Genomic DNA, 12,201 nt, shown 5'->3' with positions numbered 1-12,201 from the left:
TATAATGTAAATGACTCAAATGATATTTAAACTTATTTTCAGATTATTTTGATGACTAAAGAAAACTAAATGCTGTAGTAAAGAGAGGATAAAATGGTATGACTTCATACACAATGAAATTTAGACGAAGGGGAGGTACTCGGTGAGACACTGATTTTTCTTAGATGGCTCTATCTCTTCAACTCAAGAAAAGCAAAATTCTAAATTCTGTATGTAGGAGATAATCTAGCAATATTTCGATGTAGGATAGTTTATTACATAAACAGTATGTACAAGTTCTAAACATGAAAATAGTGAGTAAAAGAAATCAGACTCTATTTACATTTATATTTTTTTACAAAATGTTTTTACAAGAAGTGTATATTTTTTCTCTAAATAACAGGACAAACACATAAGACCAATCTCTTTGTATTACATACATAAATAAATATTGAATTTAAATGACTGTTATAGGAACATAATTTCTACAGCCGATTTGGGTAACAGAGAAACATTTTTTACCTCTACTACAATATAATTAAGTAAAAAGGAAAAATTTTACATATAGAGCTCTGTTAATTACTTTGAAAATTGTACCTTACTAATATATCAGTAGAGGTAATACAGTCGTTACATTTCATGCCCACAACTGAACAATGAGTTTTGGCATGCAAACCCACATATAATCATCAACATCTGCAGGTATCCATTTACATTTTTTTAAATAAAGGGTTTTCTTAATCATTGAAAACTACATGCAACAGCTTATTAGTAGCATATTCCTGGTTAAAATGCACAAGTTTTGCATAACATTATTTTTAGTAATTGATGTTCACAGGTACTGATCTAAAGGGTGGGAACATACTTGGCACATAGTATAAGAAAATGAATTAATAAATAAGTCAATATCACTATGACATTTACATATACACAAAAATAAATTTTTATGGTGTTTTACACAGAATTTAGAACTGTCTGGTTCCCCCACTTTGTTTTACAAGGCCCTGATTTAAGACATTATTCAAACAAACTCTGACATCCCTGCTTGATTTGAAGCATCACTAAAGCTCATTCTTAACTGCACAGGTTTACTTCCACCCCACTGACTTCCTTTGTGCCAACCTTCCTGAATCAGGACCTGCTTATTGGAAACCCTCCCTGACTCCAGCTGGGAGCATGAAGATGAAAGTATTGTGAAATAAACTGACTCAGTATTAAGGTTTCTCTACAGTTCTGCTAATACCAATTAGCAGAATTGCCAAATTCCCATTCACACTAGCAATGACTGTGTGCGTGACCACGCCAAGTATCAATGTCAATGTCAGCATTGCCACACCACGTCCTCAGCTCCTTCTGAAGCCACTAAGTTGAGGATGTTCAGCGTTCACAGAATCAGACTTCTTGTTTATTGTCTGTGTGCTATATTCTTAATGAATATTCAAATTGGTACACATGGATGATGCAGCAGAAGTTCTGTCTTACTTTCTACTGCTCTATGAACAACTCAAAAATAGTCAAAAAAAAGACGTAATGAGAACAAACCAGTTTCTTCTTATACAAAAATCACCAACGAACAAAAAAATTCACTTCACAAAGCAGTTAGCAAAAATTGCATAATCTTATAATTCTCATTTAAGAAATAAAAATAAACAAAATGCATCCTGAATTCAACTGATATAAATCCATCAGAATCGTACACAGTAAATAATACATTAGTGTAAAGGTGCAGAGTATCTTTAGACATCCCAATATCTCTAATATCATCCCAATATTAACTCTAAATTACACAACATCATTAGAGAAAATAAATCTTTAACTAGGAATTAAGTAGCAAATTACAACTCTATTACTGAATTAAATGTTTAATGTGGCTTAGTCTAGGAAATTAGGACAATACCCTGTGTGATTCAGCAAACAAAGCTTTAGAATTAGGCACTGAACACTTCAAATTTGTACTGCTAAATTTAAAAAAAAATAATCAGGAAATCACTCACAGCTGGGAATTTAACATCCATGCATGAGTTTTATTGACTGTAGTTTTCATTTTTGATTTGGAGGGTGACTTAAAAGGCGAGCTGATAAGATCATTTGTAGAAGGAAAAAAATAATTTACATCTTAGTGGACTCTGTATAATACACTTGATCGATAGATTTCTACTTTATCCAATTTTGGTTTTGATCAATCTAGCTCAGAAGGGAAAACCTCTCAGTGTTCTTCGAAGTTCCTTGTTACTTTGAACAGAATAATCCTTCTGAGAGAATGGTATCAGCAAACAGTAACCATTTTGATTCTTCTCAGGATGATTATATGAGAACTCAGGGCTCCTAATTTCCTGCTTATCTTCAATGAATTGGCATCATCGTAACAAAGGCCAACATCTATGCTTTATAGTGCCACTGCAGTTCCATGCTTTACAGTGTCACTATGAATGACATGTAATTTTATTAATCAAGTCACTGTGGATTTGATCCAGCACAGCTAGAACAGACTGTGATTCAAAGATTTGGGCAGAATTCTTCAGAGAAGCCTGAGTAAATTACCTTCCCTGATCCTGCTGATCCAGCAAACACCACAAAGTTCACTTCTAGACTCGTCTATGCCCTGTGCAATCCAAATGTGGAAGCAGTGCTGCACACCAGTCCAACACAAATTTTGTTTTCTTTGTAAAACATACACATGAAACATTTCCATCCTGACTTTGGCATTCTGAAAAAACTGAAAACGAACCTTTATACTACAGATTTTTGGAAGAAGAGTTCATCTGCTAATTTGCTAATGTAGTCTGGAAAATAGAGGAAGGAATTAAAAGCACCATAGCCTTCAACAGATTTGAAGCCATTGTTAAAGGCCCAAACCATGTAGCAATAGAAAATGTCTGTGAAAATTCTTGGTCACTAAGTGAATATCAAGAAAGACAACAAGCAAAATAGAAAATGAATGGAAAAGAGCCCTTTAAAACTGAAGGTAAAATTGTAGAAAAATTGTAATGAGCAAGTGATCAGAAATTAATGAGGTTTCCTTCTCCCCCCGTGGTATAAATGCTGTAAACTTCAGTACAGACCAACTGAATATTTTGTGAACATTCTACTATGATAAACATAGCTCCAGTCCTTGGTTTCAGATAGGTATTTCTTCATATTTGGTTTTTCATAAAACAGTTTGTCATCAAGACAAGGGAATACACATACCACTACTGTCTGAGCTCCTCTCACTGAATATCTGAGAAAAATATAAAGCACAGATGAGTCTGTAGCATCTGCTGGTAGAAAAAGTGGCCACTTTGTCCAGTTGGAGTCAAGCTTTGAGGTATATTAGTCTGATGTGATGATTCAAGGTGCCAAAGAATTCGGGAGCTCTTTGAACATCTTGAATATTAAGAGCTGATTATTTGTATGGGTGTTTATTGGCAGATACTTCCCACCCTCTCAAAAATAAATCCAAGCAGTTTCTGTTTACTATTGAGACATGTGTCTCTGTGTGACAAATTATTCTAGACAGTTTATATTGCACAATAAGGCAATATGAATTCCCTTATGGTTAAAAAGGGCACCCTTCTGTCTAAATTTGAAAAATGAATTCAAATAAACTGTAAGCCAATGTTTTCCAGATGCCAGAATATTGTCACATAATTCTTTCTCTAAGCAGAACAGCAAAATAGAGCCAATACATCCATCCTTCTGTTCTGAAGATCCATGGGGAAAAGAAATATGTGCATCAAAATTCACAGCCAAAAAGTAGCTCTACAGCTACTTGAATAATGAATGTGTCTCAGAATTTCAGTTTCTAAAACTTTAATGCTAACTATTCAGATTTTTAACAAGAAAATTGCTGTTTCTATTCAAGATAATATTATAGCTTGAAATATCATGTATCAAAAAATTTTAATTGTATGTAAGATTTTAAAAGTTACTCTTCTAGGACCTATCATATAATTGCATTCATTGCCATAAATTTAAAAAAATTCTATTAATTTCTGTGTGTTTCTCTACAATGGTATTTCTACCCTGTATATCCTTTAATTACTGACTATATTAATAGAAGATCTACATGATAGAACATTACCACTTTAGACCAGATGGGCAATACATATGTATCATCATCATCCTCCTCCCATGGTGCCAATGCAATTATTAAGAACTGGGTATTTCAGGGTTTCTGCTACTGGTATTTATTTTACTTATGTCCTTATTTCAGACAACTGAAGATATTCTTTAATAGCAAAATACACTAGGCCTTAAATTAGTGACAGGCAGGGCTTTAAGTAAAAGAGATAATTTAAATCCACTGATGAGAACATAGCCTCTTTCAAAAGTATGTATACATCACAGGACCTTGCAAATAGTAACACTGAATTCAGTAAGAGAAAAAGCTGCATACACTGCACCGTTTCAACCTACTTTAAACACAGAATATGAAAACATTATAATAAACAATATAATGAACATTTTCTCACAGGTGTTGAGTTGGATGCGATCTTCAGTTTGTTGAATAGTGCTGGTACTGAAATGGTACTTGCTGTATGATTCATCTTGGTCATGGTGCAAACATAATTCTTCATGGCTAAACTACAGAGAAATAGATACAGATCATACAGGATGGTAACTTCCATTGGAAAACTGGGTTCACAGCTCCAACAGATGTGCTGTTACCCAGCCCTCATTTGGAAGGTCAGTTTTTTTCCCTCAGTTATCTGATAATCATCTGAAACAGTCTAATATTTCTCTGGGGATGGCTTGTAGTGATGTGGATGATGTTGCTTCAGATGAGGTCCTAAACAAAAGAACAGGAAATTATGCACATATCAAACCCTGGATATGTAATGTCAACATTTATCCATGCTGAAAAGGCTTTGAGAGAGCTTCAGCTTTCAATCCTACAGTTTATCAATGCTGAGTCTGTGCTGACAACTATGTGTATGTTCAGTCCAGGCAACTTTAGTGGGCCTCTGAAAGGAAAGAAATATTCAAGCAGACAAATTCTGAACTAATTCTATTTTTTACTTGGGTTTGCAACACTGAGCTGAATTTTTCAGAAATACATGAAAGTGCTGGAAATGGCCATTAAGAGGTTTGCTTTAGAAATATGTTTAACCTCTAGCCACACTGGACTGAGCGAACCCAGAAAAATCTGATTTTGAAAGCTATGTAATCCCCCGGGCTGCACCAGGAGGACAGACCAACTTTGAATCCCAAGTGCTATAGGCATAAGCCAAAGAGCTGTGGCTGCAACGAATGGCAAATGTTAAACCACAGAAACTGAGTGAGAGCAAGACTGGATTTGCTTCTGCTGCTGCTGCTGGAGAGTTATCAGGGAAAAAAAGACAGTATTTTTACACATCTTAAATTTATGGAATGCTACTGGAATTAGAAAAAACTCTAAGGCTTGAAAAAGGCTTCCACTCTTTGCAGGTGGAAGACTGAAATTTTGTAGCATGTCAGCAGCACATGTTGGAAGAGTGCAGTGCTTACTGTGGGGTGCAAATGGAGGAAGGTCGGGCGTTCGGAAGGATTTAATCGTGGCTGGCCCCTCCCCGCCAGTCGTCAGCACCTGAACTTCCAAGCGGTACAGCATCGAGGGCCTCAGGTTGGGCACCGTGAGTATGTAATGATCCTAAAAATAAATAAATCAATTCTCAGACCACCAAAAATTAAAACAGAGTTGCTCTACTCCCAAACATCAGTGGATTAAACAGGTTCTATCACTGTCACAGTATTTTCACAGAATTCCTTTAAAAGGATTTAATATATGCATCACTTTGTTGAGTGAGCATGTTTTGAATTGTTTGCTTGCCATTCCCTTTAAACAGACACATTTTGAATCATACTATGGTTTCATGCGTACAAGGTCCAAGATGTTACAGGCTTATATGGAAAGTGTGCTGATCAATTTAATGATGTGCTCAACACTAAAAAATGAATTACAATGTATTTTCCTAACCATTCTTTTTAACAAACATGTTCATTACATAAACTTGTTTTTATTTTGGATTTACATGTGAATTCTGGTAATTTAAGCAGTGGCTGGCCTGCGGCCACTTCTGCAGCTAATGAATAAGAAGAGTGACCACACTAATTTCAGATTTGTTCCAGTTACACCATACATTCTTCTCTTAAGGTCATTTATGGTGTGACAGACTCACTTTACACTGCTCCATACCTTTTGTGGTCACTTAGATATGTGCTAAATAATTTCAAAGTAATTTTATAGAAACTTCCAGATGGGAATATATCTGGCTAAAGACTGACAGATATTAAGGAATCAGAAGTCATTCTGACCAAAAATCAAAATCAAAACTATAAATCAAAGCATCATCTGCATTAAGCTGGAACAAGTATCTTATTCCAAGCTGTAAAGGCCCAGTCCCAGGAAGGGACAGCTGGAGCCGTGATGATGGACAGTATGGGCAACAGGGTGTCCCTGCCACCACCCTGTCTGGCCAGGAATCCACAGGACAAGTTATTCTGGTTGGAATTGTACCCACCCCATGTGGGGAAGCCAAAACAAGTTGTGGGAATAACTTTGGTTTTCCTGTGGAATAATTTGCTGCTACTGCCAGAGAAGACAGTAAAGGGGAAAGGAGAGAGAAAGAAAGTGGGGGGAAATGTTTTCATGGCAAATTAGTACATATTCTGAAATTAGTATATATTCTGCCTTTAATATAATAGACATGGCTGAAGCTGTTCCATCTCATATAAAATCCTGCATGGGTAGGGTAGAAAGAGGAGTGCACACACTGCCCTTGTACATTCATTCTGCTCTTCCAGGTGTTCCTCCAGCAGTCAAGTCCCGTGCATTTCAGCCCTGGTTGTGTAAATACTACATTTTTAGTCACCTAAATTTTGGTGGTTTCTGACAGACAGAAGATACTGTTTCAACTCAAATCAGAGCCTCCTGCAACTTAACCATAATAGATATAAATAGATAGGTGCTATAAATAGATAAATACAGTGATAGATAATTAAAGGCATCTCCAGGCTCTACAGTTTAAAATGTTTGATGTATCATCAAGAATATTAGCTTTGTATCTCCATCCAAAAGGAAAAAATAAGCACTTCCTGCTCCAGCTTACCTGCGGAACCAGTGTTTGACATCTGCATCACCACTAAACACTACAAATGAGCCACAGACACACAAACTTAGGGAGCCACTGGGAAAAGAAAGTAACAAACAACTTACTGCTGGCAGTATCTGTGACTGTGAAATGATGCTGTTGGGTAAACTGTTCTGCCGGCTCTCTGTGGTCACTTCTGCCCAAGTGACCTGAAACCCTGTCATGGGCTGGTGAAGGTCTGCCTTAGATATCTTCCAGGAAAAATGGCCAGTGATGTTACCTTCCTGAACAATGAAAGATGCAGACAGATTCTCGGGCTTGGCCAACACTTTGGGTAGAACTGGCACTATAAATTTGGAAAGCAAAAAAAAAGATAAGCTAAACTTTTAGAGATAATCTTCAGTAATATTAATTTAATTCCACAAATCAATGTCAGGCAGAGCTGTATTTCTGGTTTTACATAGGATACAGTCAGCTTTCCACCACCACATTTTCAGTGTTAACCTAAAACCTATGCTTGATATAGAGCACTGACATTTTGGGCCCACCTCAAACTTCAGATAAAATGCTCTCAGCTGGAGGTAGAGAAAAAAAAAGCTATGGCATGTAAAGACCTAAGTGCCTCATCCATAGGGAGCCATTCTCCTGCTCCTCATATCTCAGAGTACCTGAACTCAGACTGGAAGTTTTGGGACCACAAGAAAATGCACAGGGTAGCACAGAATTCTATAATTCAGCCAAAAAGTAAAATTCATGCACTAAAACTGTAGTACAAGTTAATAGGATTAACAAGTTACAGTTAACTCTGATTAGGGGACAGTTGTACCTGAGTTCCAGTTGCCCAGGAAGGCTGTAGTGCTGGAAACTGTTAGGACAGGCATTAAGGAAATGGCAGTGATGGCCAGCAGGGCTTTAGGTAACTTAGGGAGCATGGGGGTACCCTTGGGCATCCCTCTAACCAGAGACAGAGGTATCCGCACTTGGCAGTGCAAAGCCGTGGCTGGCCTGACCCAAGACCAGCTGACCACAGAGGTCCTCTCCATAATTCTGCAACTTCCATAAGCCTCTTGTTAAACACTGTGAACAATGCCGTAAAAGATATGAGGGTCTGTATTTCTTACTTGAGAGCAGAAGTAGCCTAAACAAAATCAAACTGAAATAGCAGCTGCATCTGCAGCAAAACATTGAAAGGATGGGTCACGCCCCCATAATCACGTTTACAGTTATCATCCATCATTACAATACAACTGGGGAAATTGTTCTTCCTTACAAAAAAAACCCCAACCATGCCATTACAAATGTTATTGTGTGTCCACTATGATTACACTTAATTGACAAAACAGTAATAATATACTAGCTAAAATCGATACTGCTGTGTATTTCTGTTGATTTTCACAAAAGCATTAGTGATATTTTTATTTGTTTTGAATCTCTCATTTCCTGTTCTAGAACTGCTTTTAAAGACTCTTTTTGGTAATTTTAAATGCTTTTGGAACTATTTGGTAGCTCTCCAGATCATGTCTTACCTCCTTCAGCAGGACAAGTAACATGCTTGTGTTTTTTTTCTTTAAATGCAGAGCAAGGTGGGGTAACAAAGAAAGTACTCTCAGCCTTAAAACGACCTTTAGGTTTTGCAGGCAGAACAGTTACTTTGTATTTACATGAAAATGACAGGTCCTTCAGAATAATGTAGTTTTCCTACAATAAGAAAACCAAGAAGATCACATGCTGCAAACAGAGCCCAAGGAAAAAAAGAAAAAAAAAGATTAACAAATTGAAAAATAACTTTGGCAAAAGATGAAAAGTTTTCTCAAGAAAGATATTTTCCTGGATGCTTAACACATGCCAATATGGTTTTAATTCAGAGAAGAAAGCAAGTATTGTCAATGTTATGATTATTTTCAGTAGTAAAATATATTAGCATGATATTTGAATATGTCCTTCAATTCTGCTCAGTTCCTTCGACACACTCCATCAAAGCAACTGACTTCTAATATTTAGAACAGTCCCCGTGAATGATGGCAGTGGGGGTAGCAATGTGAGGATATAAATGCTAATCGAATTAAATAAATGTAGGTAAGCTGAGTTAAGCTGCTGTAAATGACAGGCTTCATCTATGTTTAACTTTTTAAAAGCACATTTAAAGTTCAGCATGGCATTATGGATGCATATTTTTCCACTTCAGTACATTAAGTACTTCTATATTCTTATCAGGAAGAAAAACTCCATAGCTGAATACAAAGCACAAGTCTTTATTTAACGAGTGGAGAAGAAAACTTTACACAAACTGCATGTGTCCTGCCAAATTTGTTGTCTAAAGTACCTTTGAAAACTACAGTCTGAAACCTTTAGCACAAATCATATATGGAAAAAAATGGTTGGTTGGTCAGTTTTTATCCTGGAAAAATGTCTAATAATATGTTACTGGCTAAGGTCAAAAGTCTTACACTGCCTTTTAGATCTTTAATTCCCTTCAGAATCACTAATTTCCCATGTTCTTCGGCATAATTCCCTCTTTTTTCTAATTGCAAATTAGTCTAACCTTCACTTGGAAGGTCATTTTCAATAGGACATACAGATTGGGCTGAGACTGGACTCCCTGCCTTCCACCTGCTGGGAGAGTGGTCCAACAGGTTTGATATCTCCTTAGAACTGTGACAGGACTATTTTTATTTATCATGACAGATTAAATGAACTACCATAAAATGACTGGAAATAAGGAAAAAAGGAAGTAAGTTCATTAATCCCATAATGCATTTAGAGAAATGTCCAAACAGTCTTTCCTGACCTCTAGTGGAAATGAACTTCTTAAATGTAAAGTTTCTCCTATCTCCAATGTGCATATCTTGAAATATTGCAAATGATCAAAACATTATGTCAAAATCATTTTTGAAATCCACCTCTAGTATGTGCTTTGCTGACCCCATGAAGCAATAAATCTTACAAGCTAACACCATCCTGTGTGAGAAATTATGTCTTTTGATTTACTCTTTTACATGCCATTAACTCCCCTGAATTGATGGGGTAGTACAGATCAGGGTAAGAAGGAAAGGTGAATTGTGATTTTGTCCATTCTGCATAACACATTAAATCAATTCTGATGCACCAATCACATTACCCCGTTGTTCAAATAATGTGTTACAGAGACAGATGACACCAGACTGCCAACAAATTGAGTACCAAGTACTGCCACTGCAATATACATTTCAGCTGACATGTACTTACATGGAGCTTTTCTCCCCATGTGATATCTGTCTGACTTCCAGACTTAATATCTAGTATTTGTAACCTATAGTCCTCCTTTTCTTATCTATTATTCTCCTCAGGGAGAATAATCACCTGAAACTCACCTGCATGTCTAAAAGAAAACCTGGTTTATTAATTACTGCTATTACTGTATTACTATTATTACTGTATTTGCACTGGGCTAAAGTCCTACATCATTAATTGCTCCATCATAAAGCTCCATGTTCTATATGCTGTAGAGATATGTAAGTACTTAGTTAAGAAGTTTGCCTGGTCTCATTTTCTGAATAACAAGAAAAACAAATAAAAGATTTTAGCCTAGTGTGGATTTAGGAAATCCAAGCACCCCAAAACCAGTCCAGATACATAATTTTTATATTTTGCCAAAGAGGAACATAAAAAAGAAAGCATCCTTACTATCTATGAAACAGGATATAACACATACTGTGTTGTGTTACAGAACCATCCTTTCTCTTGCTGCCTAGGAACTACTCAGAGTCAAGCAGAGGGCTGAATAGAGACTTACATAAGTCAGCTCTGTCACTTTCCTAAGTCCTTTGGTGTCATTGTGTGCACAGGACTCCAGTAACCAGTGGACTTGGAACTGATTCATGCTGATATCTAAATGATATAAAAAGAGAGGAAAAAACATACATTATAAATATGTTTTCACCAAAAGACATATGTTTTCACCATTGCAACTCTTCTGACATCTCTGGATAAAAACAGAAGGACTTTTAAGTACTGCAGAGTTGGTAATTCCTTACTAAGCAATGATGAATATAACGGAGAAACTATTATATAGCACTGTAATTTAAACCTTGTATCAGCTAAAGGAGATAAAATAGTGAAATTTCATTTTCAGATGTTACCATATACTGCTTACATTTAGAAAAAAAAAGGAATTTAAATCGAGCATTAAAAAAAGTAATCTCAATGCTGCTACTTCTAATCATCCTGCAAATAATAGGACTGACTTGGTGTCAACTGCCTGTTTATATTGTTAGAGCATTGCAATACTGCTGCCTGGCACTGCTTGAGAAATCTGTGCCTGAAGATATGTGAAAATGCCTGTAAATCCCCAAGCTTTCTTTTTTCAGGATACACCATAAAACCTGTTCTGTATCTGTCCAAATAAAATTCTAGTCTTAACTCTTACGAGTAATACTGAAGGCTTAAGTTTCTTCCCATTTAAATCAATGACAAAACTTGCTGCAGTATCAACAGTATAAGCTTTCAACTTATTTCCAGCTCTTCTAGCTTTTTGTCTAGTAATGCTTGAATAAAGAAGCAAAACAAAGAGCAAAAAAGAACTGACAAAAGAAGGAAAACTCATTAGGTAGTGCAAGTAGTTCCTGACATTTTTCTGGATTTCATTCTCTGTGCAGGGGATGCAAAATTACGTCTGTTATTATTAATTAGCTCGGTATGACAGAGCCACTAATGTGCCTGACTGTGGGTTTTGGGAGGAAAAACAATTATCTCTGATGCCTTAAGGGCTGATCTGGTATTAGACTGCTATGAGCAGTTTGGATGCAGAAGAAAAGGATTGTGAACTAAAGAGAAAATGACTAGTGTAGGAAAGTAGATGAAATGGCCCCTTGAAATAGAGTTTTGCAGTAGCTGTTCTTCATAACAACATGTATGCTAATTATTTTTCCAATTTCTTTGGAAACAATATTTCTTTCAAAAAGAAATCCATTAAATATATATATATTTCCTGCTTTGTGACTGTTCCCTCTCATTTAAAATAAATCAAGAAATGGATGTGCTTTTGCTTGTCCCTTCAAGTTCTCCCACTTGATGTGCCTGCTGGATGAAGACAAAAACACACAGTGCATTTGTAAGTTTCATCTGATTTCATCTCTTCCAGCTCACTCCATTATCAAGTATCACCTGCCAGGTGATCCTTAAGGGCTCTTCT

General features: G+C 36.3%; 1 protein-coding gene across 1 annotated transcript in view; it reads right to left on the bottom strand.

Moving 5' to 3' along the window:
* Window positions 1-405: 405 nt before the first annotated feature.
* Window positions 406-12,201, bottom strand: part of ANOS1 (anosmin 1) — a 129,123-nt gene continuing 117,327 nt past the window's right edge. Inside the window, exons 10-14 of the mRNA XM_058829524.1 lie at window positions 10,804-10,898; window positions 8,558-8,729; window positions 7,157-7,377; window positions 5,449-5,590; window positions 406-4,750 (exon numbers count right to left, since the gene is read on the bottom strand). Of these exons, the coding sequence (XP_058685507.1) occupies window positions 4,692-4,750; window positions 5,449-5,590; window positions 7,157-7,377; window positions 8,558-8,729; window positions 10,804-10,898 (689 nt within the window). The 3' untranslated portion in view covers window positions 406-4,691. The remainder of the gene's footprint in view (window positions 4,751-5,448; window positions 5,591-7,156; window positions 7,378-8,557; window positions 8,730-10,803; window positions 10,899-12,201) is intronic.

The sequence above is a fragment of the Poecile atricapillus genome, chromosome 1 (genome assembly GCF_030490865.1).
Source record: "Poecile atricapillus isolate bPoeAtr1 chromosome 1, bPoeAtr1.hap1, whole genome shotgun sequence".
Lineage (NCBI taxonomy): Eukaryota > Metazoa > Chordata > Aves > Passeriformes > Paridae > Poecile > Poecile atricapillus.
Note: the sequence above shows the minus strand (reverse complement) of the source record. Positions and strands in the feature narration are given on the sequence as shown.